At 38.3% G+C, this 14,838-nt stretch overlaps 1 protein-coding gene and 1 pseudogene across 4 annotated transcripts in view; one reads left to right on the top strand and one right to left on the bottom strand.

The window, feature by feature from the left end:
- The window catches only part of ULK4 (unc-51 like kinase 4), a 524,814-nt gene that overhangs the window by 32,861 nt on the left and 477,115 nt on the right, over nt 1–14,838 (top strand). For 3 of the 4 annotated variants that reach the window (XM_061127853.1, XM_061127854.1, XM_061127852.1), the window contains 6 exons: nt 2,777–2,876; nt 4,520–4,659; nt 7,272–7,434; nt 10,482–10,583; nt 11,141–11,224; nt 12,840–12,915. In XM_061127853.1, coding sequence (XP_060983836.1) covers nt 2,777–2,876; nt 4,520–4,659; nt 7,272–7,434; nt 10,482–10,583; nt 11,141–11,224; nt 12,840–12,915 — 665 coding nt within the window. Of the gene's footprint in view, nt 1–2,477; nt 2,598–2,776; nt 2,877–4,519; nt 4,660–7,271; nt 7,435–10,481; nt 10,584–11,140; nt 11,225–12,839; nt 12,916–14,838 lie in introns of those variants that run through there. The other variant, XM_061127855.1, reaches the window with a different exon arrangement.
- LOC133046220 (T-complex protein 1 subunit zeta-like) lies at nt 261–2,060 on the bottom strand (annotated as a pseudogene).

The following is a 14,838-nucleotide window of genomic DNA, read 5'->3' as shown; positions in this document are numbered from 1 at the left end:
CAAGTTGTTCCTGGAGTGTGCTAAATTCCATTTCTTAAACAGGGAGCTCTGTATTTCAACAAATTATGGGCTCATTAGCCTGTGTTGAGTGACAGTAGAATTTTTTTTGGTTTGTTTTTCTTTCTTTCTTTTTTTTGGTTTGCTTTTCAGTGAATATTTAATAACAAGGTAGATGACATATGCTTATCTAATATTTTTGTATCACTGAGGGTAAAGCAAAATGTCCTGTTTACTGGGTAAGTATGACCTGCTGTGTGTGGACACTGCAGTGCAATTTAAAAAATAGTGTAATTATAATTTCAGACCTTCAGAATCTGAATAGGTGCCAGTGTTCTCTCCTTTTTTAATATGGGAAAAGAAAATCCTTTGAAGATCATTTGAAGCTTGGACCAAAATTCCATAGCTGTATTATTAGGATCACTCTGTAGTCTTCAGGATTCAGATACAAGGGAAGCTTCAATTCAGCCTTTTAGGGAAGACATTCCAGCTCTCATGATCTCATCAACCAGGAGAATGTTGGTGGCAATCACAGTGCAGGAGTGAGGAAGCTGTTTCTTTTCACAATAGTTATTCCATATGCCTGCTTTTGCTGCTACCATTGGTTCACCAGTGTTCAAGTCCACACCCACAAGCTGACCGGATTCTGAATGTTCTGCTTGAACTTTAATTAGTGTTTCCTGAAGGTCAAAACCAGAGTTCCGAGCAAGAACCTTGGGAATAATGAGCAACGCATCAGCAAATGCTTGGACTCCAAGCTGGGCCCTGCCCTTTACGCTGGGCTTGTGTTTATCCAGGGCTTCTGCCATGTCCACTTCCACTGCGCCAGCACCTGGGACTGCACAGCCATCATCAAGAGCATTTTTAACAGCCCTCAAGCCATCTCTTATTGCATCTTTGATTTGAGTAAGCATATGCTTATTTGGTCTTTTGATCAGTAATGTGACAGAGCGAGGATTGTTACATTTCTCAATAAAGGTGAACTTCTCTTCTCCCAATGTATATTCATAGACAAGTCCTGCATGTCCCAAACAATCAGGATTTAGGTCATCAAGAGAATTTAGTGCTATCCCACCACAAGCAAGAGTCAACCTTTCCATGTTTCTCCTTTTAGCTCTGCGCAGAGCTATTATGCCTTTTTTGGCAAGAGCATCTAAGGAAAGGGGATCAATTCCCTTTTGATTAATAACAACGAATCCTTTATCTGAATCACCACAGACTTTCTTTTTCAGGTCGATTATTTTTTTAATATTATTTTTTTAACTCTGTCTTTGATGAATTTCTTTTCGGCTTTCACTAATTTCTCTCTCTCCTCTGCACTCTTGTAAAAAAAAAGCCAGAATTCACTTCTGTTTTTTCATATTCTAATGACACGTTGCATGTGAGGATGTATGCATCTTCTCCTCTCTTCATATCAGGATGCTGTGCCCCGTGGTCCAAAACAAGACCTCTGATCAAGCTTGTATCTATTTCAGATTTATGTTTCATCTCCGTGATCTCAACCATGAAGAGATCAATAGGTTCATCTTGTTTTTTAATGGCCAAAATGGAGTCCACTACAGCCTCTGTTAAGACATCAGCGAGTTCAGCATGAACTTTAGTACAAAGAGATGTTCTGGCCACGTCTATAAGTGTTTCCCTTTCCATCTCTTTGCTTTGTTCCAAAAACTGAGTGCCTTTTCCTTTGCAGCTTCAAATCCTTCTGTAATTATTCTGGGATGAAGACCTTCAGAAATGTAGAGATCCGCCTGCTTCAGCAGCTCTCCAATGATGAGGACATTGGACGTAGTACCATCACCAGTTATGTCATCCTGGGCTGTTGCTACTTTGGCTATTAAGGAAGCTGTTGGGTGTTGAATTTGCATTTCAGGAAGCAGCACATTTCCATCTTTAGTGAGTTTGATGTCTCCAGCACCAGAAACAAGCATCTTCATGGTGCCCTTAGGTTCCAAGTTGGTCCTCAGCACGTCCTGCAGCCCCCGGGCCGCGCTGATGTTGACCGCCAGTGCCGCCTGCGCTCGGGCCACGTTGGCCTTGGGGTTCAGGGTCTTCACGGCTGCCATAGCTGACCCAGCAGAGGAAGATAAGGGGACGCGGCGTGGCGAAAAGCCCCGAGCTGGTTCCGACAGTAGAAAGCAAGGATCCAGTGCACTTTGATAGTCAGTCATCAGCAATTCTGAGTCTTGATGTTCTGTACACATTTTTGTAGTTTTAGTTCCTGTATTTAATGGGATTTTTAAAGGGAGAAAGCCAAAAATCCCCAAAGCAACTTAATATTTTTTAATGGACACGCTTTTGCATCTTTACTACTGGGTTTTTGAATTCACTCTTGTTTTTGGTATACAAGTATTCTCATAATCCATTGGAAATGTACATTTTAAGATCAGTATGTTCACACTAGGGCTTCCCTGGAGGCTCAGATGATAAAGAATCCACCTGCAATGCAGAAGATATGAGTTGGATCCCTGGGTCGGGAAGATCCCCTGGGGAAGGAAATGGCAACCCACTCCAGTATTCTAGTCTGGAGAATTCCATGGACAGAGAAGCCTGACAGGCTCTACGGTCCATGGGGTTGCAAAGAGTCAGACACAACTGAGCAAGTAAGCATATAACCATCATTCTTAATGTCTATGTTTTAAATTATTTATTATTTTATTCCTCTGAATAAGTTCCATTGTTTTCTTATCTATTTCCCAGGTGTGATATTTAGGTGTTTCTTAGTAGATTCAAAGGTTTTAAGAACTTGTTTTCTTAGTGTGAATGCTGTGTGTGTTTATAGGTCCGTCTGACCCATGAAATTAAACACAAGAACATTGTAACTTTTCATGAATGGTATGAAACCAGCAATCATCTCTGGCTAGTTGTGGAACTCTGCACAGGTAGGAATAAAGAAGTGCTATGATTATAGTCACTGTATAGGTTGCTTTGAAAAAACATATGATGTAGGTTTTGTTATTTTTCACTTTTTCTTCTATTATGAATATAAGCATACTATTGACTACATTAACTTGAACACCTGTTTTTGATATATTAGGGACAGGAAAAAAACAAAGGTGTTTGGTAAGAGGAAGAGATGCAGTTTAGGGTTAACTTTACTTTGGTATAAAATAATGCTATATCATCTTCATAAAATTTAGAAATAATTTTTAGTGATGATTGATGAAACAAGTTTTTCCATTCAATATAAAGAAAAGATTTGAGGTCAACTACCTATTATCTAATTAGTTCTTATTTTTTTATTCTTATGCAAAGGATACTTGAACTAGTAAAACTTAGGCAATATAGAAAAATAGCTGAATCAACAAATTCCACCACCTGGCAATAATTAGAGATAAAAGCTCTTGCTTGATAAAATTTTCCAAGACTGTATACAGAGAGAAAGGTGACTAAATACATAGGTATTGTCTGGACTTTTAGTTTCAGTGTCTTTAGGAAGAAAAGTAAGAAGTACCACAGTTATACATTGAGTAATAATAATCATTAAAAAGATGAAATGTAATCATTTCTAGCTTTATGAGTCTCTTACCTGTTGGCCCTTAGAATTTATAAAGCAATTATGAAAGAGCTTATTTGGAATAGTAAATTGTTTGCATTTTGCCTTTTATTTTTTGAATCAACAGGAGGAGATGGTTTAATTTCTTTCATCAGATGTACACACTGTTGAGGTGATCAGGGGACTCCACCTGTGTTACTTTTTGTTTCAGCAGTTATTTCTGACCCCTGGCTGTTGTAGCAACCTAACTCATTTATCCCTATGTTTGGAATGGTTCCTCACCCACGGAACAAAATGAACAGAACCCAGAATGCCTCCTACCTTCATCACAGGAATTCTGATTGAACTTTCAGCTGCCAGCTAAGACTTCTTTTTCTGTGAACTTGACTTCTAATTATAATCTTTTTTTTTTTTTTCTAATTATAATCTTGATCCTAAAAAAAAAAAAAATTGTTTCTGACACTTAGGTGGTAGAGTTATGACAGGGATCTTGCAAGGATATAGACGTGGAATTCACAATGTGTCTGCCACTGACCTTTTATTTCATCAGTGGTGTACATCAGAATTTGTAATTTTCTAATTCTTAAGAAGAGCACCTTTTTGTGCCAGGCAGTACTTGCGGAATGTGACCTAACTTTGCATGGGGGTAAACGTGACTATCCTTTGCACAGTGTGATTAAAGTGTACAGTTTATGGTAGCACTTAACACTAATTTCTGTAGCTGTTTCTTTCCTGAGGGGTCTGGAGTGAGAGATCACAGTGCCAGAGCGATTCTTCCTTCACTCCACTGGCGTATTTATTGACTATCCTTCCAGGCCGAGCAGCCATTCGCTCTTAGCTGGCTCTGGAGTGTGGAGATTCCTGTTAGGGTTCCTGGACCAGTGTTCATTCATGAGTATGTTTCCCTGTCAGATTGTCCAGATGAACTGATTTGATAATGTTTTAATGCTCAGGTCCCAGCATGGAACCTTTCTAGAAGCACTGTCTAATGTTGGTGGGTTAAAGTGGGTGATTTTAATCAACTTGCAGGTGGTTCATTAGAAATGGTTATTGCTCAAGATGAAAATCTCCCAGAAGATGTAGTGAGAGAATTTGGAATTGACCTGCTGACTGGATTACATCATCTTCATCAACTTGGCATTCTCTTTTGTGACATTTCTCCTGGGAAGGTAATTCATGAAAGTTTTGATTCCCTGACTGTTTGTGTCTCAATTTATAATGCTTCCTCAAAGATGTTTTTATTTTTAGATACAACTTTGATATATTTAGAGCATGTTGAAATTTTTTAGTCAACATTTTTTTTTTTTTAACAAAAGGAAGTACATAGTATTATATTTTAGGTTCCTATTTAGCTGCCTATTGAAGTACCTTTTAGAAAGTGAAATCTCCCCTCCTTTCAGGATTCTTGGAGTAAGTATCATTGCTCCTGAGGTACATTGTGAATGATGAGCTCAATAGACATATAGAATAAGACTCTTTGTTCTTAAATTATAGTTCACACTTATGAGCCATTATTTTAGTTTGATAATGACATTCTTGACAACGTGTGTTTGATTCCTGCTATTTTATATCAAACATTTTTCTTTTCTGGTAGAACTAATTACCCATCACTAATTGTGTTTCCGTGTTGTTGAGTCACAAACCTGTTTAGTGTCTGAGTCACATCAGTATCACTCACTGATGCTGAGATGCTGTGTGTCCTGGACCAGTTACCCTTTCTGTCTCTGTGTAGCTTAGGTTTCTTGCCTGTGATGTGTGTGTGTGGGGAGGGTAGATAGTTCAAGGAGATAGTGAGAGTGACATACTAGGTTTGGGTGACATTCATAGGACTTTTCTGGTAGATGGGGTGCTCTTAGTGGTACCTCTTACCTTTATGAGTTCATACTCTTAGGGGTTGTATGTGTTACTGCTCTTAGTTGCTGCTTCTCCTTTGTTAATGAAATGAAAAGTTGACTATGTCTTCGTTAAATGTTACTTTAAGCCATCTGTATAAGAACATAATGAAACCTACAAAAAGAAAACTCCATAAAAACTCTCTGTAACAGACATTCTTATTTGAAATATTCATATACTTGTTTGAAGGCTATAACCACTTAACTGTGTTACAGCCCTGAATGTAAATGGATGGGTGTAACTTTGTTTTAAAAAAAACCTCCATTTGTGGACATGGAAATGTCAGTTTCATTTTCACCTGTAATTTTCACCTGTCAAGAAGTATTATTTTCATTTTTTTCAACCATTTAGAGCCATAAAAACCATGCTCAGCTCATGCTTGTACAAACATAGGCAGTGGCAGTATGTGGCCCAGAGGCTATAATGTGCCAGCTCCTATATGTGAGTTTTTTTAATGAGGTCTCATATCAGCTGTTCATAATCTTGGAGTTTCAGGCTGATATATGAGGTAACTTTTATTCTAGAACTGGGTTTGGAGGAGTTCCAGCAGGATCCCTATATCTGTAAATGGAGTTCTGTTGGAACAGCCACACCCTTTCATTTACATATTGTCAGTGGTTGCAGACTTGAGAAGTCAGGGCAGAAACTGTATGGCTTGCAAAGTCTAAAATATTTACTAACTTAAGAAAAAATTACCTGTCACCTGCCGGTGGTTCTGCAAGTGTGTTCCTTGGACCGGCAGCATCAACATGACCTGGGACTTGTTAGAAATGCAGGTTCTTGGGCCTCACCCCAGATCTGTTGAATCAGAAACTCTCAGGGGAAGGACTCGTTGTTGTCTTAACAAGGCCTTCAGGTGCTCAAAAAAAAAAAAAAGTTTAAAAGCCACTGTGGTAGACTAACTGACATCCTTAGTATTTGTGACTAGAAGTAAAGAGTAAACTTTAAATTGCTTTTGAGGATCAAAAAGCCCCTTGCGAGGGAGGGAAAAGATAAAGGTCAGAGAACACTGGTTCCTCGTATAGTTTCAATAATCAACAGATAACTTCTAATCACAAATTATATTAGCAGACTTGAGCACTTTTCACATGCCCATCACGGTCAGAAGCCGTTTGCATTATGTATAACCTCAGTCCTTAAAACTATCTGAAGTATCACTTTCCCCATTTTATAGGTGACGAGGCTGAGATTTACAAAGGCTAAGTAATTTCTGCAGGTTAGACTGCCAGTAAGTGGTGAACCTCGGGGTCAAATCTAGGTCTCTAACTTCAGAACCCTCAGTCTGAACCCTGAATCACACTTCCTCATTTAAATAAACAACCCCTAGGACTGGTGGGTTTCCAAATCCTCTTTCAGCTGTCACTGAGGGTTCGTGAATAGATTGTTTCATTGACATTCTTCATCTTTCCCAAAAGACTACTGTTTCCCTCTGTGGTTTTATGACACATTTTTCATCTGCATCTGAGAAGGGAGAATTTAATATTTGATTCTATTAGTGTTGGATTTATATTTCCTGCTTTTTGGGGCTTTCCCAGTGACTCAGCAGTAAAGAATCCTCGTGCAGTGCAGAAGACCCGGTTCAATCCCTGGATCGGGAAGATCCCCTGGAGGAGGGCATGGCAACCCACTCCAGTATTCTTGCCTGGAGAATCCCATGGACAGAGGAGCCTGGCGGGCTACAGTCCACAGGATTGCAAAGAGTCAGACATGACTAAAGTGACTGAGTATGGCATCTTCTTTTAAAAAAATTTGTGTTTAATTTTCTGAGTTGTGATGAAGCAAGAAAGTCAATACTCAAGGTTCTATAGTGAGATTATAAGAGGTACAGATGGAAATGAAAATTATGTTGAATTTGCTTTTGAACACATTTGTTTCTTCACCTTTATAGATACTCTTGGAAGGGCCCGGAACACTGAAGTTTAGTAATTTTTGCTTGGCCAAAGTGGAAGGTGAAAATTTGGAAGAGTTCTTCACCTTGGTGGCAGCAGAAGAAGGAGGAGGTGACAGCGGGGAAAATGTAGTGAAGAAAAACATGAAAAGTAGAGTGAAAGGTATGAGGCGAGCTTCAAGGTCAGAACTCCAGTGGTGGGCCACCCAAGTCACGTGTTTTGGAGAAAATGTCCACTTTTTATGTTGCCAGCCAAATGATGTATTGAAAATAAATGATAAGGACCAGGAGAAGCCTGGATTTATGGATGGCTTTGTCTAGGACCTAAGGTTTTCCATGCGAATCTAATGCCGTTTAAAGCACAGGGAACCTCTGAAAAAGCCTCCTTCGCTTCATCACTGACCGCTCGTTAGAATGTAAGGAAGGGGATTTTGTCTCCCTTCCTGCTGTATCCTCAGCACTTAATACCGGTGTCTGGCACACAGCAGTAGCTCGGTACATGTTCAACATTGTTAAGTAGCTAATATTCTGCAAGTATGGACGATTTTTAGGGATGCATCCTTGGGAGGTGGTTTTGACAGTGAGAGGGGGCCTAGGCTGTTAGCTCACTGTGCTTGAGGGGAGAGTGTGAAGTCAAATTCTTTCTTTTTCCTACTTTTTTTTTTTTCTTTTGACCATGCCATGTGGCATGTGTGATCCTAGTTCCCTGACCAGGAAGTCATAATTTCTTATATGAGACCTTCTGATAAAAGTGGTAAAGATCTTTTTTCCTTAAGTTCCTGGTGCAGTACTTGAGACTTTGGACCAGTGAGACTCATCAGGAAGCAAAAGGTGCTGGGAGAGAGGGCGGCATCCCTGGGCCTGGTGGTCACATGGCTTTGATGAGAAGAATGAGATAACGTGATGGGGAGCAGCAGGTCAACCAGAGGCCCACAAATATGAGGAAAGAAATTTAACTTTTAGGGTTAGTGTTGAAGTAAAATTTCATGCCCAGGAAGAAGGCTCTTTAAATCCCCAAATATCTTCCCATGGGATGACTGGCATCCTGTGAAAATGAGTATTGTAGACTGCGCTTTAATTACAGAAGACCAGGAGGGCAGTGTGTTTCAGGAATGTACCTTTTGCAATAGTCCCTTCCAAAGGGGAAGAGGGCTGTGTTACAGAGAAGTGTCAGTTTTTAGCAGTGATGCTTGGTTACTTCTGAGCTTAATCCAAGAACAGTCCCCATGAAGGGGGTACGTTAACCTCTCTCCAAGTGACTGGTGGTGACTCACTTCATGGGAAGGACATTCTCATAGGAAGATAGAAAGCCCTGGATTTTGACAGGTGTTCTGTAACTGCCCAGCTCTGTGGCTTAGAGGATGTGAGGGTACTTTCCAGGCCTCAGCGGTTCATGTCAGTAAGCAGGGGGTGCTTTCTAACCCTGGAACTTGGATTTCTGGGTAATACTAAACTCTGTCCAGTGTACGTGGTAAACACTAGTACTGTTGACCAGATGGCTCCCTGCTCCTCTCCTGGACACACAGTAGGTTTGCATTGCCCTGCCACGCTCCCCAGGTGTGCATAGAAGTCTCTTAGAGTTGGGAGTTTCAAGAGCCAGTGTTAAGTTAACCACATTCTTTGCCCACCTTGCTGACTGAGGAAGCATGTCTTGAAATGTAGCCTGAGTCTTGGATGGACTGACTGTGAGGGTCGGAGCCCATTGGCTGACCTGTAGGGGATGTGTACTTTCATGATGAAGAAACTTGTGTCGTTAAGCCGGTGAGAATTTGGAGTGCTGACTTCTGTATAACTTAATCTATTCTAATCAAGATATTGTTGATAACAGTCAAAGGTCCTTTTCTTACAACTATCTGAATAGTTAATTTAAAAGAAGACACATCGGTGTGCCACACCTCTTACTCAGGTGATTATTCAAAAGCCTTAAATTTCAATACATTCTCACATATGCAGATAATACTACTTTACCTGTAGAAAGTGAAGAAAAACTAAGAGCCTCTTAATGAGGTGAAAGAGGAGAGTGAAAAAGCTGGCATAAAACTCAGCAGTCAAAAAACTAGGATCCTGGCATCCAGTCCCATCAATTCATGGCAAATAGAAGGGGAAAGAATGGAGGGACAGGTTTTATTTTCTTGGGCTCCAAAATCATTGTGAATGATGACTGCAGCCATGGAATTAAAAGATGCTTACTTAAAGGAAAGCTATGATAAACCTAGACAGCATTTTAAAAAGCAGAGACATCACTTTGCCTACAAAGGTCTGTCTAGTCAAAGCTATAATTTTTCCAGTAGTTGTGTATGGATGTGAGAGTTGGACCATAAAGAAGGCTGAGCGCCAAAGAATTGATGCTTTTGAACTGTAGTGCTGGAGAAGACTCTTGAGAGTCACTTGGACAGCAAAGAGATCAAACCAACCATCTTAAAGGAAATCAACCCTGAGCGCCAAAGAATTGATGCTTTTGAACTGTAGTGCTGGAGAAGACTCTTGAGAGTCACTTGGACTGCAAAGAGATCAAACCAGCCATCTTAAAGGAAATCAACCCTGATTATTCATTGGAAGGACTGTTGCTAAAGCTGAAACTCTAATACTTTGGACCCTGATGTAAAGAGCCAATTTGTTGGAAAAAACCCTGATGCTGGGAAAGATTGAAGGTGAAGGGAGAAGGGGGCAGCAGAGGATGAGACGGTTAGGTAGTATCACTGACTCAGTGGACTTGAATTTGAGCCAACTCTGGGAGGTTATGGAGAACAGAGGAGCCTGGTGCGCTGCAGTCTGTGGGGTTGCAGAGTCAGACACGTCTTAGGGACTGTGAAAGCACATATTCTTAGCAAGTGCTGTACTCAGTCACTCAGTTGTGTCTGCCTCTTTGCAGTCCTGTGGACTGCAGCCTGCTAGGCTCCTCTGTCTATGGAGATTTTCCAAGCAAGAATACGGGGGTGGGTTGCCAAGATCTCCTCCAAGGGATCTTCCCAACCCAGGGATGGAACCCGGGTCTCCTGCATTGCAGGTGAATTCTTTACCGACTGAGTCACCAGGGAAGCTCTCTTGGCAAGTGGGACCTTAAAATTAGAAAACATAAAAATGTAAAATATGCATGAAGATTTATTCATGTGCATGTTCTCTGATCTTTTTTCACTTTACTTAGTCTTTCCTATGTGTTGGCAACAGTACGAATGCCTAACAAAACTGTCCTTTCACCTTTATTTTTAGGATCTCTTATCTACACAGCTCCAGAAATTGTGAGGGGTACCGACTTCTCCATCACCAGTGACCTCTGGTCCTTGGGCTGCCTGCTCTATGAAATGTTTTCAGGTGATTACTTTCTGGTTCAGTTTAAAATCAGAGCTGGACACACATACATAATGGTTACATATGTAGTTTGCAAAGAGTTTACCTATAAGAAGTGAAAAAGCTGATTTTTCTAAATTTTTCTATATACTAATTTTGGCTGACTTGCTTGGTTGTCTCAGCATGTGCAGGTTTTTTAGGAAGGAGGTATTTTTATGCTAATCATTTGGAATGTTGAAATATGCCTAATTGTTGAAAACTGATTACTAGTAGAAAATCTTGTAAAGGTACCTTTGACTATGAATTTTCAGATGTGTCCAATGGCCCATGCAACCCTTGGAGTATGGTTATCCGTAAGTGAATTTTGTATTTTTAGGATGATAAATTTTCAGTTGCAGAAATATAAAAATGTATAGACAGTGTGCCTGGTGTATACTCAGCATTCAGTAATTAATTAGGCTGTATGTGTATATTTTTCCTATAAATTATATAGTCTTGAATTGTCTGTAGTTGAGATTTATTGAGAATTATTGATGGTAGCAAACTGTTGTTTAATTTTGCAAGTTTTTGTTTGGTTTAAGGAAAGCCTCCATTCTTCTCAGAATGTGTCTCAGAACTAATTGAAAAGATTTGTTATGAAGATCCTTTGCCACCTATTCCAAAAGGTAGGATTTCTTTTTTTATTGTAAATGTAGTCATTTTACTACACGGACCAACGGTGCACTTTTATCCCAAAGTGTTTCTGTTGATTCATAACCCCTCAAATTTGTGTTTTCTAAATAGTCACAAATTGGTATTTTTAGAAATTTTAGTATTCCCTTTGCCATTTTTAAAAAGATGCTGAAATGGAAAGCATAGTACTATTAAGTTCCCTCATTTAAAAATACAAATTATTTTGTCCTCCTATATCAAAAGAAATCTGGTTTAAAGATTTAAAACTCAAACTTTTATGTCGTTTTGGTGTGTTCATATGTCTGTACCATTTACTTAATATGTACTCATGTCCCATGTAGTTAATTCTGTGTAGTGTTTGAATAGGAACAAATCAAGCATTTCTCAGTCTTGTGTCTTGAGAAATCAGAATGCTACCCTGATAAGCTCAAGCTTTTAAGCTAGATTTGGTTGCAGTGTTTTAAAAGTATTGAAAATTTAATCATACAAATTATAATTAATGTGTCTACCATTATTAATTTTAAGGAAAGAAAAGAAAAAGAAGGTACAGACATAATAAAACACTTTGCTACATACCTCAAAAGATGTGAATCTTAAGACCCCAAAATATAAGACTTTATGAAAAATAAGGTTGTGAGTTTTAAAAGAAAAAAAAATCCTCAATAATTGATGGAAGAAATAGGAATGCAGAATATTTTCAGTATTTTAAGAATCATCCTAGGTAAAAAAAAAACAAAAAATCTTGCTATTTTGAAAGGGATCTATATTTCTTAAAAAGTGTTTCTTTCTTTCTTTTTTTTTATTAACTTTAGTTTTCATAGAAATCAGTCATTCCTTTTTCCTATAATGATGACTTCTGATTTTTTACTTGAGTACTCATAGCATTGAGTATTGTTTTCTTGTATAAGTTGAAGACATTTATGCAGGGTAAAGAAATCTGAGAATGAAGGTTATCAAAGGTCTGGGCAAGAAAACCACTGGCGGCCCAAGGGTAATTATTTCACAGAGATCTTGTTCAGACTGTGGCCATAGTGCCTAATAGCACCATCTGTTTTGATGGCTTTGGCCATCATCTTCTGGGCCACTTCTTTTAATTATAGACTGATAATTTGACCAAGGTATGCATCTGTCCAATATAAAAAGAGAACACTTGGAGATGTGTGGAATTTGACAGTATCATAGTATTGTGATGTTTATTCTTTTCCTGTTAAAAAATCTTTGAAATAAAGTGGGGTTACAAGTACTGTAGTCACAGTATATTATCAAGCAAAGCTGGTTAAGTTAAGAATGCCTCAGAAAATGAAGCATAATTAATAGTTGAAGACAAGGGTGTGAGCTCATGATCATTACTGGGGTTGTAAAGAGAAAGTTTAAGAAGTTAGTCAGAACTTAGTTTTTGAGGTACATGTGTTATTGTGGTCCAGGGAAAAAGTTTTAAATTTTTGTTCCCTCCTCCATTAAATGGAGGCTTTATTGTTACTCATATATTCAGTGTTCTTTTAAAAATAATTGATATGCTTAAAATGCTATTATTATAATGTTGATGCAGGGTGTATTTTCAGTTACTTATCACTTTTCTTTCTTTTTGGGGCATTATTTTGTGTCTAGATTCTTCTTGTCCTAAAGCTTCTTCAGATTTTATTAATTTGCTTGATGGTTTGCTTCAAAAAGACCCTCAGAAAAGGTACGTATGGGTAATATTTTAATATGAATGAGCAGTGGAATATTTTTTATTTTTCCTTTAGTGTACTTCTAAAATTGTACTCTTCTTATTATAGAAAGAACTGTTCAAACTGATCTCTCTCTTTTGGGGGGAAAAAAGAAATGAGAGTCTACATTGAGTGGCTGCTCTGTTGGCAGGTGTTTTTAATCAGGAGACATTTTAAAAGTCAGTTTTTCTTCTAGAGTAGCAGGTAGTTGCCTCATAGCTTGACAGATTTTCTTGTAACTCCCAAAATCCAAGGCATACACTTTTTTGTTTCCATTGTGGGTTTCAGGCTAAAACTGCTTAGACTTCCCCACTGTGGATGTGCTGTCAAGATACTTCATGTGATAATGACTAACAGGGCCCTATTTTAATGTGATGTCATTTATCAATATGATATTCCTGTCATACTGGGAATGTCAAGTGGCAGATCGCAGGCACGGTGTGAATTTTCTGTGTGGCAGGGATGGCAGAAAGTTAGAAATCCTTAGGATACAGAGTAGGGGAGGGCGGAAGGGAGTAGGGAATGAAGGCGGGGGTCTCCCTGGCCTGGAAGACAGGAGAGGCTAGTTTCTGGTTCTCGCACTAGATATCTTGAGGTTTTCGACAAATGTTTGGGGTCTCTACTTCAGGGTGTAAAATGAATAGATTTAATATAGCATGTAATGTATCAGCATTAAATATGAGAGAAGCTACAGAAGAAAATGTTTATACTTGAATAAATTGTAAGACACTGCTGTATTTGCAATAGAATGCTTTTAGGATCAGAGTTACTTTGGTGGATAATCTCCCAGACTTTTTGGATAAGATATAAATATGCTTAATTTAGGACCTTATTTAGGATACATTTTTGTGTGTTTATATTCTATATGAAATACTTTTTTGCATAAATGGGACCACCCCATAACCTAGTTTCTTTACTCTATATATCTGCTTGATCATTTTATTTTTTCACTTGGTAATTTTAAATGGCCGCTGAATGTACATGCAATTATGTATGATAACAACATTTAGAGTGCTTTTTTTTTTGAGAGTGCTTCTTGATTTAGAATATCATATATACTGACTGCTACAGTAAGATAAATATGTTTTTGTCTCTCTTTGTTGTTGTTCACTTAAGAAGTTATCTCCTTTGAATAAGTTTCTCAAGATGGGTTTGCTGGCCAAAGGCTAATAAGAACATTAAAAATGTGGACACATTTGCTGATCCCAGGAACATGGGAAGGTTTATACTTCCAGCAATTTTAGAAAGCTCCTTCCCTCCCATTGTTAAATACAGTGGGTGCTTTGTTGATCTTATACATTTTTTGCTACTTTGATAGATGAAAAAGAAATTCCGTCAATGTATGACAAAACCCACTACAATATTGTAAAGTAATTAGCCTCCAACTAATAAAAATAAATGAAAAAAAAAAAAGGAATTCCATTTTATTGGCAGTTTTAATTGTTAGTGAATTTTAGGAGCCATTTGTATAAAAGGGATATATACTTGTGGCTGCCAATTCGTTATCGCTTATATTTTAATTTCTACCAAAGTAGTTTGAATTTCATTTCATAAATTTTGAATAATTAGATATAAATGACTATCTTTTTTGAATTTTAGGCTTAATCATTTTGAGTCTGAGTATACCTCAGGTATAATTGATCAGTAGTAATACTTAATGGTTTGAAAGTGAGTGCAGTTTTCAGATACGGCCTGAAGTTATCTTAATGTGGGTGATCTAATTAAATAATGTTTTGATTCCTAAACAGAAGCGTGAGTGTGTATAGCCATGAAGTTGATAATCTTACTTATTTCTGAATGAACTTCTAAAAGTGAAGTTACCAAAAAAAAAAAAAAGTGAAGTTACAAAATTGGCAGGGCAGGAATAGAGATGCAGATAGAGAGAACAGACTTTGGAC

This window comes from Dama dama, chromosome 24, assembly GCF_033118175.1.
Source record: "Dama dama isolate Ldn47 chromosome 24, ASM3311817v1, whole genome shotgun sequence".
NCBI lineage: Eukaryota > Metazoa > Chordata > Mammalia > Artiodactyla > Cervidae > Dama > Dama dama.
This window is presented reverse-complemented; position numbering and strand designations above follow the sequence as displayed.